Source organism: Trichoderma virens (genome assembly GCF_000170995.1).
Source record: "Trichoderma virens Gv29-8 chromosome Unknown TRIVIscaffold_86, whole genome shotgun sequence".
Lineage (NCBI taxonomy): Eukaryota > Fungi > Ascomycota > Sordariomycetes > Hypocreales > Hypocreaceae > Trichoderma > Trichoderma virens.
In genome coordinates, this window is record NW_014013663.1 from 649807 (window position 1) to 666896 (window position 17090).

Here is a 17090-nt window from a genome sequence, read left to right on the forward strand (position 1 = left end):
ATCATGCATGAAGGATGAGGCGGGGCACAATGAGGGGTATTGGGCATGAATACATCGACACAGCCTCCCCCTCATGTTCCGCATATGATCTTTTACCGAAGATATAAGGTCGTTTATACTGTCACCTCGGAAGAATTTCGATCATTAATCACTAAGCAACCTTTATTTCCATTCTCCTTTTAAAGGAACAGTAACTACAATGTCATTTGCAGCTTCAGCACAAAACATCTGGCTGGAAGATGGCCACATTCTCGTCGCCTCCGTTCAAGATAGAGAAGGCAACTGGCAAGAATCTCGGATTGACCTCGACGAGTTCATCGGCAACGAAGATGGCTGGTTCATGTGGGATGGTGTTAGTAAGTATTTTGGCTGCTTCTTATTTTAATCTTCATTACACGATCCGATTCCGTTCCTCCCATTGTCAGATACAGCCTAAACTTAGTATATTATATAACATTCATTCATTACAAAGCAAAAAGAGTTGTTTGACATGAAAAGTGCTAATCAAGAATTTTGCAACTCTTCAAGACTTTTCCCACTCTGCCAACGGTATCCAGCTAGACGGTACCCATTTGACTGCCGAGTTGCCGATGCGAGATGGAGGATACCGCGAACGCCAAGGTATCGAATTGAACGATCGAATTTCCAACATCGACGGCCAATTGGTGGTAAGTTTAGCTATTTCCCTTCTCATTACAGGACCATTTGAGGCGGAGGTTGACTGATAATGGTTCGAACAGTTTAACTGATTATGGAACATTCAAATGGTGGGGTAAACATGGCACATCAACATTGACTAGGCCTATGGCACTGTGAAATTCCTGAAACTCCTTTTTACGAAGGAAGGAGGTAGTTTAGGTAACTCAGATGTCTAATTGATCAATAAACCTCACTGGCATGAAATCAATGATGTACACGTGTGCATACTCGCATCCGTTGAAAGGAGTCTTAAGCATTCCTTTCACCAAACGACTTGAAGGTGACAGCAAAGTTGGCGGATGCCGGCGAGCCGACCAGCCACCCGCGGGAGCTCGGGACCTTATAGGCCCAGAGTAAAACTGGTGTGGCAACCGCCTAAGGGAACGACGACCATCCGACATATGCTAAGACACGGGAACACTAGGAGAATAAGGGACCTGCGTTTTTAACCCAGTCTAGCCCCAGCGAAACCAACCCCAGTGTCTGGGTGTGATCTAACAAAGATCAATGAAATGTGGATCTTGAACAAGATATCTCTCTATAAAACTATGCTGAAACGCCCGTTCAGAAACGGGTGACCATTTTTAACCCTGAGAGTGAGGCAGTGGTGAAGCCTGTATAGGTCAATACAAAACTAAGGATATACGTTTGACTTGCCTGTGAAGCAGGTGTTGGTATCTGTTGTCAACGGGCTTTTCTCGTCAGCTTTTGAGAATTGCAGTATATATCTATCTATATTTAATCTAATGCTATCGCTAATGACCAACGACCGCAACAACTACTGGTAGCATAATATTAACCCCAAGTGTAGAAATGAATGTAAAATCCGAGCAACCTATATCCTGAAATGGTCGGGAACTGCGAGTGGCTGCATATGATCGTAGATCAGACATCCCGCTTTGAAGCGTTCAAAACATCCAGTAGAGGCTTGGGGGCGTCTTGCGCAAATAAAAGGCTTGCGCTGCCATTGCTTCGTTCGATCAAATCTTTTCCACGTTCGAACATCTCTTTTTCATAGGCCTCAACTGCGGCACCAAGCTGATCCAAACCGCGCTCCACGATTTGAGATGTTAGTACCAAGGAGTCATACATTGAACAATTGACGCCCTCTCCCACAAATGGTGTAGATACGTGAGCTGCATCACCGATGACGGTAATACCTGGAACTGGAGTCCAAGATAGCGCTTCGGATGGGAGGTGATAAAGCGGCCAGGGCCTGAAGGCGCCCTCAGAGTTTGTAATGATGTCTTTTAGCGGAGAACCCCAAGTGCCGAAGAAGTCGGCATTGGTGACGAAATGACTGCGTGCAGCCTCTCCGTCTGCCTTGGAGAGATCCACGGGCCCATTTGTCGCAAAGTCCTCAGCCACGGTTAGACCCAGATAAATACGGTAAGATCCGTCTCCCTGCGCCTGCGCTGAAACTTGCTTTGCTTCTCCCATTGCGATGAGGTTTCCACTGCCGACCTTTTCGGCAATGGTTGGATGGAACGGGTTTGAATTGGAAATCTTGGCTTCAAGATAATGTTTTCCCGAGTATTGAGGCTTTGCAGAAGTGAGCTATCTTGCTGTTAGCGTGACACCCATGTGAAGGAATGGATACTACTCACCAAGTGTCTTGCTTTGCTCCAGGCTCCATCTGCGCCAACAACAAGTTTGAACCCTTTGACAGAGCTACCATTCTTGAAGTTGATAGAAATTTCGCCAGAGTCAAACTTCTCGATACTGCCAACCTCATGATTCCATTTGATCTTGCTTGGTGGGATAGATTCGAGAAGAATTTTGCGCAGTGAAGCGCGATCAATTTCCGGAGAATCTTGTTCTTCGCCAAACACAAGCTGCGTAGTTCCAGTTTTGTCTTGAATAAGTGTTTTGGTGGCGTCCCAGCGCGCATACTTCTTGAACTCGTCAAACAATCCGGCTTCCTTCAAAACGAGTTGGCCAGTTTTCCCGTGAATGTCAAGAGAACCTCCTTGACCCTCTACTTTTGAGGTTGCGTCTCGTTCATAGACAACATAGTCTATTTTATTGACTTCCAACAGCCGGGCAAAGGCAAGGCCACTAGGGCCACCTCCAATAATCGCAATTTCTGGGACTGACATGATGGCAATCGTATAGATGGTGCGGTAATGCAGAGATAAATTGAAGGCTATTATAGCTGTACTGTATATTGAAGAGTGAATGCTGGAGAAGAGCAAATATCACTTACAAACTATACACGAAAGAATATATACTCACAATGAAGCCGATTGCATCTAGCCATCCGAATGTTGTCTTTCCATCTTTAGCCAATCAAATTGCTCCCCTTCGGACCTTTTTCCAGAGGCTGGTATGACCCCACGCCGGTCCTCCGGGTAGCGCATCGGATTCAGCTACCGAACGCCATCCGGAGAATAATCACGCAGCTAGGGGGTGCTAATAAGGGGTGGACTTTGGTTAGGGATTTGACTTGACAACCATCGTAATGCCATGGCTCGGGCTTGTTGAATCCCGTGTTGGCAACGGGGCGTAGTCGGAACTAGATCGCTACTCGTCAAAACAACGGTGAGGAAAATCTCGGTTCATGAGGGCGAGCAAGCCACCAAGGAAGTAGGAATTAATTCTAATAAACTGAGGCTACCATTTTGTAAATACGAAAGTCGGACTGTTGAACCGTATTACGTGGCTGCATGAAACTTACATGTAGATAGCAGCTATATTTCTAGTCCGGATGGATCAGCTTCTCGCCATTCATTTCAATATACACAGGGTCTACACAGTCAAATACATATTTTCACTCTAACATAAATAATTAAAATCATTACAGATGCAAAAAAATACAAGGGGAGAAATTAAGTAAAGTATAAGCTCCATCTCGGCCTCCGCTCAAATTTTCGGCCTCTGATCAAGCTCCCAGATCTACGTAGAAACCCATTATAACAAACTGATCAAGACTCCCCGACGCCGATCTGAGCCATCACCATGGACCAATATTGGCCCTTAGATTCCAAGAGTTCATAGTGTGTTCCACTCTCAGTTATTCTTCCACCATCCAGGACGTATATGCAGTCGCAATGTTGGATTGTAGACAGCCGATGTGCTATCGATATAACAGTCTTGCCGTGAGTCCCTTCCCTGATAGCAGCCTGAATAAGTTGCTCGCTTTCGCTATCCAAGGCACTGGTGGCTTCATCGAGAAGTAGAATTGGTGCGTCCATGGCAATTGCTCTCGCAATCGCGATGCGCTGTTTCTGACCACCGGAGAGTTGGGTGCCTCGAGATCCCACCGATGTTTTCACTCCGTCAGGAAGAGATGAGATCAAATCTCGAAGCTGCGACTGGTCAATCACGCGCTCCAGCTCCACTGGAGACAATGGCGTGGCTCTCCCCAAGTTAATGTTTTCCTCGACTGTGCCATGATATAGCACTGGTTCTTGGCTGACGAGAGAAAATAATGTGCGAGAAATTTCGGGCGTATAGCTCTGGATTGGGGCGCCTGCAACCACAATTTCCCCGGCCAGTGGCTCATAAAATCTCTCAAGAAGTTGAATTATGGTGGACTTGCCGCACCCAGAAGGCCCTACTAACGCGATAGATTGTCCTTTGTATAGTTTTAAGTTGAAACGCTTCAGCACAATCTGAGATGGCCTGGCAGGGTATGCGAAATCTATGTCGCGAAATTCGATGAGAGGGGCCTCTTGGTCAATAACAGAAATGTCTGGTGCCATCTGGTTCAATTTGGATACATCTGGTATAGAATCTTCCATTCCATATATCGCACGGGTTGATGATATGCCTTGAGATATGTCTATAAGCCAAGCCATTAGTAAGTATACTGCTTACAAGTCTGCAGGCTATTTCACCATACCTGAGCTATGAGCAAAGAATTGCCCCGTCGTTTGGGCTCCGAACACAACGGCTATGAAGACGATAAAAAACTGGGTTGTCGTATACTCTTGGAAAGATAATAGGCGCCCTCCATACCTGTAAGTTCTTGTTAATAGGAAACTTTATAATATTGAATCGCGCAAACTCACCAGAAAGCCAGAGCCATACACAGCAAGTCAATACTATCGCTCAAAGCAAACCAAGTCATACTCCGAACTGCATATCGCCAGGCATTGCGGCTGTATTCCTCTAGCAACTTCCCAAACTTCTTTTCAATCAGTGGCTCTGTGTTTAGTGCTGAAACAGTGCGAATGGCTTGAATAGCCTCGCTAGCAAAGCCAACACTGTCAGCGAGCATCGCGCCGGCCTTCTCTTCAAACGAGTTCTGCATTCTTTCATGGACAACTCCGGCTCCGAAAATAAATGGAAACCCACCAAAAAGTACCACGAGGCCAAGTTTCCAGCCAACAGCTAAAGCAAGTGCAACGCAGCTAATTAGTGCGACTCCAACGGTTACAATAACTGCGAGGTTGCTTCCCGCGAGAGCGTTGACTGCGTCGGGATCTGAGGAAAGCCTGGATAGCAAGCTACCAACAGAATTCTCTTCAAGATCAAAAAATGACATGGTTTGAGACATTATAGAGCGTAAGTAGGCATATCGATATGCCTGAGCCACAAGCTATACACACAAGTTAGCATATGGAGTTCTACAGGGTTCGTATGTCTCTCACCTCTCCCAATGCTGCTCCCGCCCATCCCACTCCCAAGTATCCGAGGCCGACTGCGATGGCCAGTATGAACCACATGAGGCTCCAGAAATTACCGTGGGATACGAGGGATGCACCAGTTAACTGGAAAGTTGTCACCACTCTAGCGTAAAGGAACGCTTGCACAGGAAACAGTGCACCTTGTAAGATCAGTCAACAGTCCAATGAGGCGAATAATTGTCTTATAGCCTACCTCCAACGGTTGCAGACGCAAAGAGAATAAAAAATATCCACCAGTGCTTCTTTTGAGACGAGAGAATTTCCCTAGTAAGGGTAAATATCCCCCTTCTCTTGTGTTCTTGGCTCGTCTGCTCTGACGCATTGCCAGATGTATCTTGAACCTGCGTCAATTCCTTTCGTAGAAGAGGGTCGCTATTCACAGGCTCTAGCTCCTCATCCTCTCTTTTCATGGGATGTTGACTTTGCGATAGCATTTGCGCCTCCCATAGCCGTTTATAAATACCATTTTCCTGGTCGAGTAGAGTCATATGTGTGCCCACTTCGGCGACCTCGCCCTTTTTCATTACCACGATCTGATCAGCAGCCTTGATTGTAGTAAGGCGATGGGCAATCGATATGGTTGTTCTATTTTCACGAGCATTGTCAAGGGCGCGTTGAACGGTGGCCTCTGAATTCACGTCAAGGGCGCTCGTAGCCTCATCGAGAATTAGAATGGGCGGATCCTTGACTATTGCTCGTGCAATGGCCAGCCGCTGTTTCTGACCACCAGAGAGCATCGTGCCTCGGTTACCAATTGGGGTATCGTATCCCTACATGGCGTAAGTTAATATAATGGCAACAAGATAAACCTCCAACTTACCTGAGGAAGTCTAGTGACGAAGTCATGAGCATTAGAGGTCTTGCAAGCTTCTACAATCAAGCGCTTCTTATCCTCGGCTGACAGCTGTTCTAACGGGCTTCCTGATAACCCATACTCGATATTTTCGTATATAGTACCGGTAAAAAGATAAGGCTCCTATGATTGCGTTAAGTTTTCAGCTGCATTCTAAAAAAGCACGGGCTATTCGTACCTGTTGTACAAGTCCAATATTTGCCCTCAGTTTCTGAAGTGAGATTTCATGCAAGCCAGATTCACCTATCTTGATCTGCCCACTGGCAGCATCGTACCATCTCAAAAGCAGCCCGACAACAGTTGACTTGCCGGAGCCACTTGGGCCCACCAAAGCAGTAGTTTTACCAGCAGGAATGTTGAGAGAGAATTCACTTAGAACCGTAACATTTTTCCTGGTTGGATAATTGAATGATATGTTGTCAAAAGCAATATCCTGCCGGAAATGATCTGTTGTATAATTAGGGCTTGCATCCGGCGCCAAGCTCGATTCCGCCATTGAGGCTGAATCAATGACTTTAAAAAGCTCTGCTCCAGCAGATTTGATTCGCAAAAACGGTCCAAGATAGCCAGCGAGTTCAGAAAATGAGTTCACACCAATCATAATGGAGAAGAGGGTAGTGATGACTGTGCCAGCTGTTGCCGCTTCACCATCAACGTAGAGTTTCAATCCATACCAAAATGCAAGGGCATATCCTCCATAAAGCATGAACATGTACACTCCGGCCTGGATTCCCTTGACTGGTGATCGTGCAAGCCCAACTGCAACGGCACGCCTCAGCATACTCTCGTATTTTCCACCTAATGCCCCTTCGGCTCTGAGAGCTCTGACAGTCCGCATGGAGCTTATCACCTCGTCTGCGAGTGTTGCGGCCTCTGCATTGATGGCATTGAGCCTTTCTTCTTGCTTCTCATCAAATACACTTGTAATTCCAACCGCCACAACCGCAGCAGGAATGATCGTGGCCGTGACCAAAGCCAATTTCCACTGAGAATGAAGTGCCACAACGAAAGCCGCTACAACAGTAGAACTACTCTTGAGCGACAGACCAAATTTCTCAGCTAGACCAGAACGAATGGTATTTGAATGCGTCGAGAGGGCGAGAGAGACGGCTCCCGATGTGAGAATGGTTTCATGGTAGGCGATTCGTTGATGAAGTACAACATTTAGATATTTCCTTCGAACGGCAGAATTAACGCTGGCTGCGACAACTGTAAATAGAAACATGTAGATATATGTGCAGGCAGCCTTTGCAATGAACATGTAGACAAAGTATAACCTGGAAGCTAGTTAGGTATTTACCCTATCACTCATAAGAGTCTTCTAACAAAACATACGTGTAATGATTTACTTTGCCTCGGAAGTTCTCGCTAGAGATCCGACCCAAAGCGAAATCGGTGAATACCGACACAAAGTTACCAAAAATTAGAGTCATCAAAGGCAGGACTGTTCCGGATCCCATGGCTGCCAGAATTCCCAATGTGTAGAGTAGCTTCTCTTGGAAAGTAGCCATGTCCATTATTTTCTATTGATCATAGTTAGTTAGATTCAATATCAGTTCTTTATTTTATTTACTTTGTATATTCGAATAAAACTCAGCGACTGCTTCTCGGTCGCTCCCAAAGCATCACCATCGTTGGATTTTTCAGGATGTCCTTGGTCTTCCCCAAGTTCCAACACACTGGGTTCGCGAGAATGCGTCATCTTTGAGAGTTTTACTGAAGACCCAACCAGGCGGTTTTCTGGCTGCTGTTTGCACGCCTACCGGCCAGGTCTGTGTGTTTGAGTCAATCCCTTATATGGCAAAGGAGGTTTGCACAGAAAGAGATTACAAAGATTGTAAAGACGTCGCCTTCGCTGTTGCTATCGCGAAGAGAAAATGTTGTAAAGAATCATAAGCAAAGACGCAAGAAAGGATAAAGGAGGACAATCTGTATTCATTTCAACATATCTCATTTCCGACCCCATGGTGGGATTTGTATTGCTTGTAAAGCTGGTAAAAGGCTGATGTGGCCAATCGCGAGGCTCCCTACCGGACATTTGCTGCTATGTCGGCATCCCGGAGATTTTGGTGTCAAACGCGGTAACGGGCCAAGGAAGATGAAATGTTGCGACTATTGCCTTCTAATTCCAGCCTTAATTCGCGATACTTTTTTCCCGACTAGAATCTAAGCAGTAGAATGAAAATCGTGAGAATTGAATAATCTCCGGACATGCCCTTGCCGATTTCTGTCTGGGTAAATCGTTTGTAGCTCTGAGTAATAAACGCACCATGTAAGTGTTGACGTGACCCCGATGTAAGTAATATCTCAAGACACATTCCCACTCAACTGCATAGGCTAACGAGAGTGAGTACTTACGAATCAATTGGCCCAAATATTCACGTCTTCCATCATCATTGCCACCCTATATTTCGCAAATGCCCTAGCGCGATGCTGGTGAGAACATCGTTACCCCCATAAAGATTAATGGAGATTTAATCTATTGCTACTACTACTATTGTCATTATTGTTATTATCATTTTTAGAAGCAGATGTTTTGTATCTACCGCTTACATTCACAATTTCCAGGCAATAATCGAATTCATCGTAACTTAACCTCCAAAATGAAGCTGAACGACCTGTGTTCTAGCACCGAGCACATTCCGCAGCCCTCTGATTGGATGGCCCCGGACTTATGTAAAGCTGGACTCAAACTTCCGGTCACAGCCAATGGTTGGCCACGAAGCCGGAGCTTAATACTTGAACTTCCGCATAGGTTGTCTCTCTATGATCTCGCCAAGAGTGACAGAAGCAACTTGAACATCGTCACAGGCCTGGCTGGAAATTACCCATCTATTGTACCATGAGCCAAAACATAACACCCTCCAAAGACGTGGGATTAGCACGGTTTGCGGTACGTTGCAGTTCCCACCATCAGCCGTCAGTGGTTCTGTGCAGCTGACACTATCTACACCCACGCAGTGCACCCATTGCCGGCAAAAGAAGATAAAGTAAGTCTGCAAGGCTACCGAACTTAAAATCATGATTATTAATTGAAAAAAGATGTTCAAGAGAATTCCCCAAGTGCGCGGCATGTCGTCCATGGCCAGGCGAATGCGTTTACCACAGATTAACCCCAGTCTCCAAACCCAACGAGCCTGTTAATGCGTATGACGCCCGATGATCTTTCAGGGAACAGAGGTCTAATTTCCAATGATAGGAATGAACCAGTCAAATCAGCAGCAAGAATACCACTTCAAAACTCCAGCAACGTGGATCAACGCTTGTCCCGTGTTGAGAAAGCTCTAGATACCCTCTCCAGCGTGATCAATACGTCCCTCATTAGTTCTGCCGGAACCCGTGGAATCTCTGAAGCCCCTTCAATCACAACAAAGTCAGATTCGGAAGCGGCGACATCATATCGACCGCAAATGGGAGAAGTAGGTTCACCTGAGCTGACTTTAGACGATTCCCATTCATTCGCATACTTGGGCGAAGCATCGCGTCACTTAGACATCATCAAAAATAAGTCTCTACAAGGGCAACTCGCGGAACATCAAGCAGCATCTACTGCGTTGAAAGACCTTTCCAAATCTCTGACTACCGTCAGCCTCCAACCACCACCCACCGATGCATCGTCTTTTGAGTCTCTCAACGGATACTATGTACCCTCTCGAGCAGCTGGGTATAACTTGATAAGCTGCATGTTGATCCATTGACCTCACTAGATTCTACGCGATAAACTAACTGTAATCAGGTTTTCTTCAGAGTGCGCAGCTTGCTGACATCTTGTTCATCACTCCACCGGATGACCTCCTCTTAAACGTCATATTCGATCCGGCTAAAGTGTCTCAACGCGCTTGGATTGTCTACGTCGACTTCATTCTTCTGACTCTTCTGCAGCACGATGATTCTCAAGCAGATGTTGTTGAGAGCCTCAAGAAGAACACAGAAATGGCTCTCAATGACTGTAGAATATTCCTGGAACCGAGCGAGATAAACATCCAAGCACTCATGCTATTAGGGTGCCACGGCGAGCAATACGCTTCTCCCAATCTCTCTTGGATGCTTGTAGGTCATGCCTGCCGTCAAGCCCAAGCCCTCGGATTGCATTCCCTTGGAAGAGGCGATTACGCACACCAACAACGCCAATTGGCACTATTCTGGTCCTTATTTGCAGTGGACAAGTCTTGTTCATTGGCCTTCGGACGGCCGATGTTACTGCCAACCGCCACATATGAGAATGTTCCACTTCCCGATTTCCAGTACCTTCTAGGCTACCATCCGCACAGAAATAAACCCGTTATTACTCAGAATGGCTCTTCAACCTCAACATTTGGCGCCCATTTCTTCATCCAAGGAATGGAATTGGCCAAGTTAACGGGGGCAGTACTCGGTCTTCTCGCGTGTCCTGGAAATGTTGCAGATCATCGGGCTTTGGCTGCCAAACTACAGTCATGGGATTCAAATACAAACAAGGTAAGACTTCTGTCTTAAGCATAAATGCTCTCTATTAACGCCCTAATAGCTTCTTTTGACAGTTTTTAATGGTGAAGCTGCCAGCTCGACAGCTCACCAGATCCAAGAGATGATGATTGGGGTGCGTGCAATGAGATTTCAATATCTACACATCACGATCCTGGTATTGCGCAATGATCCAAGCAGCAGGGAGCGCCGCGTTCAGGCAGCTCGAGACGCCATCATGCTCCTCCCGGATCTGGTTTCAAACTCAACTCATGTGTACAACGGGCTTGTGTGGTAAATCCCCTTATTTATCTCTCAATAAGCACTTTTACTAACATTCTTGAAAACAAAGGCAACTGTTATACTACCCTTTCACCCCATTCTTTACAGTATTTAGTCATATCATGGACAATCCATCGGCACCAAGTACACCCCAGGACCTCGAATTACTCACCAAGACTGCTACATATTTCAGTAGCATGAAACAATTCGGCTCTCTTCCCGCCGTCTCATCCAAGCTAGAAAAAACAGCTTTAGTCTTCTGTAATTTGGCAACCTTTGTCACGTCTAGTGAGCATGCCAATGGAGATGCGCAAGACCAGCAGTCTACGACGACAGCCACCAGCTCCGAAGAGTCTGTACCATCAGCAATAGGCTTGGAAGAACCTACACTCTATGAAATCGATACTTCGTCTAGCGAGGCTAATTTCGGGTCATATACCGACGCCTTTATGGCTTACATCAGAGATCAAGATTTCGATGCGCAATCAGGCTTTGACAATACTGACATTGAGAATATTTTAGGCTGCTTGGACTCTGACGTTCCTTCACCACGCAAGCGTAAGCGATCATTTGACAACACCATGGATTGGTTTTCTTGGGACACATATTATTGTCAAGAATAACGCCAGAGTCTATAAATCATGTGTTTCGTATCAAGAACTAGGCAACACATTCTCGCTATTTCTCCAAGTCACCCATCTAGTAAAATACAAACCCATTAACGCCATTCCTCTATTCACCCTCGTTGATACAAGATAGTAAAGACACAAGTGGTCACAGCTTTATGAGAGGAAAAAAAAAGGTCGGAGACAAGCCTCTCAATGTAATCCACTCTCTCCCGTCTCAGCCATGTACTTTTGACAGCTTAACATCATATTGAGCTGCTCGCTCACTTCGTCTAGCCGGCCAAGAACTGTGCGATTGCCATCAACAAAACCCAAAATGGAATACGGAATGCCCGTGTCTGTACAAAACTCCTTTACTAGAGTCTGCGCTCGGCGGAGATTATGTCGCGGCATCCTTGGAAATAAGTGGTGGACGGCCTGGAACTGAAGTCCGCCGTGAATAAAGTCAAGCCAAGCAGGGCAATCTACATCCATGGTTGTTCGTAATTGTCGTTGGGCAAAAGACTCAGTCTCACCCAAGTCTGAAGTTGACATGCCCCAATGCGAGAGAGTTATTTGGACATGCAGGGGCATGGTAACAATGTGCGACACGAGGACAAAAGCCACTCGAATCGTCCATGTTGGTAAGGACCGCCAAAGCAAGTAGTACCCAAAGAAGAACCAGTAGCCGGCGCAAAAGGTGATTTCCGTGGGACGAATCCACCAAGCCTTGGTAGACCCCAGCGATGACGATTTGCCTGACAGGAGGTGCAGCCATGAGAGAAGATAGAGGTTGAAGCGAGCAATGCCCATAACTGGGTAGTACGTGTACTTCTGGTAGGGGATGAGAGCGTCTGCAACGGCGTCCCAGACAAAAACAAAGTTATAGTAGGTGGATCGGAGTGACCGAAAGAAGGAAGGGCACGTGGCGAAGAGAGGGACATTCTGAATATCAGGATCATGCTCCTAAAACAAAACAGTTAGCAGCTATTCCTCTTTACAAGTCGTCAAGATAGCAATCGCTGCAGCTCACAGGTTGATTTGTTATAAGATGGTGGACGTTGTGACTGCTCTTCCACCAGCCAATTGATAGACCACAACAAAAGTCGGCAATAAACATTCCGATGAGCGTGTCAACCATAAAGATCTGGGTAATGGCTAGATGACCAGCATCATGAGCCGTGAACATGATTTGGTGCTATAAATCAACAAAAATGGTTAGTATGGATGATCTAATAGAGGCAGATAATATGAAAGGTACTAACCCAGAACAATCCAAGAAAGACAGCCGAGGTCATATACCAGCCGTGACGCAAGGCAAAAAGGAAGCACATGAACAGGGTCGTGTATCGAAGCATCTCCTTGCCATATTCCACGTATCGGCAGTTGTAAAGCCCCTCGTCGCGTATCTGCTGGTGCAAAGCCCGGTATCTGTTGACAACTCCTTGTTGCACCATTGGATCTACAGACGGAAAGTCACGTAGGCCCTTTTCAACCCCCTGCTGCACGGCCCAATCCGTGTACTTGATAGGACATTTGGTCGGTGGAGCAGCAGCACTAACGGATGATGCTGATGATGAAGCAATTCGCCTGCGAAGACCCTTCTGACCAAGGCCAAGGCTAAGACCAGGGATGCCAGTGCTTGGACCCTCGATGCCGGGCAAGCTAGGACTGCTACATTGCGAAACAGAGTAGGGTGTGCTGGATGAGCTCAGCTCTTCTGACGAATCATCTGTGTCTGAATTGCTTTCGGGATCTGAGATGGACATGTCCGGAATCTCCGGCTCAGTGTGGAGGCTCGATTTGCGGAAGATGCCTCCCCTGATGGGAGGAGTCTTACTGATCCAGGGCCCCATTGGCTTCCGGCCGATCCGGTAGGCTGCCATCGTTCGGAGCGTGGCCGCAGAGTGATAACTGCAGCATAAGAGAAATAAATTGTTAGCACACTATCATGGGAACTTGTTTCTGGTCTGATCCTATGTGAATGGGGCCTCTGCAAAGGAAATCTCGATTCAGCATGGCCAACCCGCGCCGTCCCGCACGCATTGGTGTGTTGCATATGCACGTTTAAGCTTAAAACACGACGGAGCCGTTTTCTCAATCCTACTTTGGGGGCACTGCTTTCGATGCACATTGGTCACAGCACCGACAAGATAATTGTTATGAAGGCACAGGAGCAGAGGCTAGACTGAAAAGGCTGGGAAACCGACAAGATGGAGAAGGGAAGAAGGAAAGGGAAGTATTCACGCTGTAATTTCGTCGGTCGCGTCTCGGCCCACCATATGCTGAATCACCAAGGAGCCTCCAGGATGCTTGTCCAGCCATCCGTTGAGGCGTAGGACACAGTCTTGGAAAATGACAATGGCATCGCCATCGGCAATCATGCTTTCAACCTCCCGCTGCGAGAGAATTCGATCACGATCCATGACGGCGCGGTGATAGAAATCAAGCGACGATAATGGCGGGTACTGAATTCGGTATGTCGATATGTTGGAAAGTTTCGCAGGTTCGTGGCTCGGAGAACACCTTTATCGCTGAGAAGAATGGCTTGTCGTCAATACCATCAACGGTGAGTAACCTGGGGGGTAAAAAAGGTCAAATTGGAATGGACGATGTTGGACGCATTGAACTGGAGAGAGGAGGAGCGAGCTTGACTGATAGAACAGGCCAACATGCACTCATTAGTACTTACCCAGATCTCCTATTGCACATACATTAGCTGCCCAAACGGGAGAAGGGAAGATACCGACAAGTTTCCTTTGTCTACGCAAAAAACGGCGTACGGAAACCATGTTGGCCGTTTCACCTGTTCGGACGCGCGTCGGATAGAACTATGGGGCATAAAGGTGCTTTGGCCACGAAGATAGGAGGAAAGGAGAAGGAGAAATATGGCGCCACAACAAACTATGGAGATTTGCCAGCGCGAAATTCGATGCGCGACGGGGCTTGCGTTCGAACTCTGCTGAACTTTGATACACAGGTATAGTGGTCATAGGAGATTAACATTACGAGGCAGGTAGCACTACCTGGTAGGTACTTTTGATGAGGTTGGGTTTGTTCTTTCGAATCCCGCATAGTATACCGTCGATACTTGCGGATTAGCATCTACAAACCATGAAAGGCCAAGGTGCTACTGTCAGCTATTTTACCTAGATCAGTATGTCTGCATGCAAGCGCCATGCAGGTACACTTAACCCGCAAATATACTTGAGTCGAGACCCAGCTCTAGGCCTTCCAGAAGGAGGTGGGGATGGATCTTCGTACCACGGCCTTCATGTTCCCCGTCGATCTCGTTTAACCAAGTACTACTATATGAGAGCACCAGGTGATCTGGCCGAATAGCGGTCATGAACTTCCCAATATGGACACTAAACATCTAGTGCAGTTTGCTGCCCACATTAGCATCATTGCGCTCCGTGCTCATAGGCACAATACTGAAATATCCAATAGTCTAGAAGCCTAATGGAGGAATCCATTCGACGCTCAGGAGGCCTCTATGTCATGGGGGCGTTCATAGTGCTCCGTGCTCTGTGCTCTGTGGAGGGTAGTGCAAGAATCAAAATACTACTTTCGAGTTGAGTGCTGAAGCAAGCAAAATAGGGGTACTGCACAGCCAGGATTGTTCAAGGGCCCATCTGCGTATCGCAGGACGTATTCCCTCGACGTTGTGTGGCTGAGATATGTACGACGACGCTTCCGCGTAATAAACCCTGTCTTCTCGGCGTTTATATTGGGGTCCCGCATCCCAGGTATTATGTAAAAAGTTCGACCCATGAAACGCTTTTGAGCGATTTTACTGTTAAGATTGAGTAGCATCTAGAACCATGTTAGACGTGCGCTAGCACCAGATGCAAAGCACTGGCGCTGCTTAAAACAGACTTGTTGCTGTTGGCTCAACTGAGTTGCTTTCAGTAGTAGTAGTAAGAATTGAAACTAAAAATTGAAGCCCTTCAGCTGGCTCCACACTGAGTCTGAGACTTGTGGCTTGATAGCATTAAATCTTTGAGCTAAAAGATTGGACACCGTTTCAATAATAGGCCCCATGCTTTCCATACAATCTTGTCTATGCCTTCTTCCCTCTGCTATCTCTAGAATACATGTAAGTACATGTAATCTGCAGCGTAACTTTTGCATATTGAATTCTGTCCATCTCACGCATCATGGTGCCTTTATCTCACCAGGATTCGGCTGCGGAGACTTTGCACATGTATTATGAAGAGGAGCACACAAGAGCGGGGGAATAAATCCCTGCTTCTTATCCAACCAACAGGGTGGCTCTCTTTACGCGTTTCGGTTATATCGTGGACATTGAACATGGGGTGAAGGAGTATTTGCTGCCTTCTGAGCCGATCTTCTGAGATTTGCATCGCTTGCACTCAGACCGAGAAATCGCTGCCCATCCAAATCTCTTCTTGTATATCATGACTGACTCAAGGGCCAGCACGGCCTTCTGGCCGAAGCAGATCATACCACCCACACCTGAGAACTACAAGGAGCTGGCGAAAGATGGCGCCGAAAGGCTGGCTGCCGTATCTCTACAGCAGATCCCGGCTATTCCGGCCGGTGCGGTGATTCACGACAACGGCTGCGGATACGGCTCTGCTACGGCCGTCATCATGGCCTCTGCGGCTCCGGAAGTCTCCGCAACGTATCAAATCACGGGAACTGATATCTCCGGTGGAGCGGTGGAAGTCTATTGTGACCGAGCAGACTCCTCAGGCTGGCCTGCCAAAGGGCTTGTCATGGATTCTGACAAGCTCAAGTTCCAAGACGAAATTTTCACTCACACCATCGGCAATGCAATGATCTTCGTGGGTCCACGCAACAATGGTATCGACGCAGTCAAGGAGATGTATCGCACGCTCAAGCCTGGAGGAACGCTCATACTAAACTGCTTCGCCTACGTGCCTGTCCTAGAACCTATCCGTGAGGCCTCTCGAGTGACCCGTACGGGAGCCATACTGCCGGCCTGGACTTCATTTGAAGAGTGGACAGACCCAGCCTTTATAGCAAATATTGTGGAGGCTGGTGGCTTCAAAAAAGAGTCCATAAAGGTCCAGCAACGTGAGATGTTTGTGAATATCGGAGATTTTGATCGCCACACTGAGCTGGTCTGGAGCATGAGGGGAATGCCGAGCACTGGATGGAGTCGAGAAGACGAGGAGAGATGGGACGAGGCGTTGGAGATTGTGAGGCGCGAAATGAGGAAGACGGAAGGTTTCAAGACCCTTGACGACGGTACCACGGTGATAAGAAGCCTCATCAACGTGGCAACGGCGACCAAGTAGATGCCCACGAAAGAATAGAATGAGGCTGATGCTTTTGAGGCTCAGATATGGGTCTGTGGAGGGGATATTGAACTTTATATTTGGACACCAGAATTGCGCGATTTTGCAATAGTCTCCTGTACTATGAGATACATCTAAGCGTTATGTCAGCTGTAGGTAGTTTTCCTTCTCTAGATACTTTTCAGGTATAAAAGCTGTATTGTATTCGGTTTGCCTGAAATCCATTGCTTAGATACTTAGGATCTGGGGTGACTCGCCGAATGTGTTGTAAGCACGGCGGAGTTTAAAC

General features: G+C 47.0%; 6 protein-coding genes across 6 annotated transcripts; 3 read left to right on the plus strand and 3 right to left on the minus strand.

Annotated features, from left to right (window-relative positions):
• Positions 1-156: 156 nt before the first annotated feature.
• TRIVIDRAFT_216697 (uncharacterized protein) lies at positions 157-905 on the plus strand (the record flags this gene model as incomplete). Its single annotated transcript, XM_014097181.1, has 3 exons — positions 157-356; positions 529-668; positions 741-905. The coding sequence occupies 3 exons, from the start codon at positions 200-202 to the stop codon at positions 747-749; spliced, it is 306 nt and encodes a 101-aa protein (XP_013952656.1).
• Positions 906-1584: 679 nt separating this feature from the next.
• Positions 1585-2798, minus strand: TRIVIDRAFT_47495 (uncharacterized protein; the record flags this gene model as incomplete). Its single annotated transcript, XM_014097182.1, has 2 exons — positions 1585-2256; positions 2307-2798. The coding sequence occupies 2 exons, from the start codon at positions 2796-2798 to the stop codon at positions 1585-1587; spliced, it is 1164 nt and encodes a 387-aa protein (XP_013952657.1).
• An 825-nt stretch (positions 2799-3623) lies between these two features.
• TRIVIDRAFT_47399 (uncharacterized protein) lies at positions 3624-7694 on the minus strand (the record flags this gene model as incomplete). Its single annotated transcript, XM_014097183.1, has 8 exons — positions 3624-4483; positions 4544-4659; positions 4713-5242; positions 5295-5470; positions 5524-6100; positions 6151-6306; positions 6362-7460; positions 7519-7694. 8 exons carry the CDS (start codon positions 7692-7694, stop codon positions 3624-3626), a joined length of 3690 nt encoding a protein of 1229 aa, XP_013952658.1.
• A 1331-nt stretch (positions 7695-9025) lies between these two features.
• Positions 9026-11531, plus strand: TRIVIDRAFT_194219 (uncharacterized protein; the record flags this gene model as incomplete). The annotated part of the gene is made up of 8 exons (XM_014097184.1): positions 9026-9076; positions 9169-9173; positions 9226-9330; positions 9383-9606; positions 9920-10641; positions 10691-10920; positions 10979-11322; positions 11374-11531. 8 exons carry the CDS (start codon positions 9026-9028, stop codon positions 11529-11531), a joined length of 1839 nt encoding a protein of 612 aa, XP_013952659.1.
• A 195-nt stretch (positions 11532-11726) lies between these two features.
• TRIVIDRAFT_58466 (uncharacterized protein) lies at positions 11727-13939 on the minus strand (the record flags this gene model as incomplete). Its single annotated transcript, XM_014097185.1, has 5 exons — positions 11727-12479; positions 12547-12711; positions 12779-13154; positions 13281-13427; positions 13761-13939. The coding sequence occupies 5 exons, from the start codon at positions 13937-13939 to the stop codon at positions 11727-11729; spliced, it is 1620 nt and encodes a 539-aa protein (XP_013952660.1).
• A 1995-nt stretch (positions 13940-15934) lies between these two features.
• Positions 15935-16913, plus strand: TRIVIDRAFT_194221 (uncharacterized protein; the record flags this gene model as incomplete). Its single annotated transcript, XM_014097186.1, has 2 exons — positions 15935-16702; positions 16893-16913. The coding sequence occupies 2 exons, from the start codon at positions 15935-15937 to the stop codon at positions 16911-16913; spliced, it is 789 nt and encodes a 262-aa protein (XP_013952661.1).
• Positions 16914-17090: the final 177 nt, after the last annotated feature.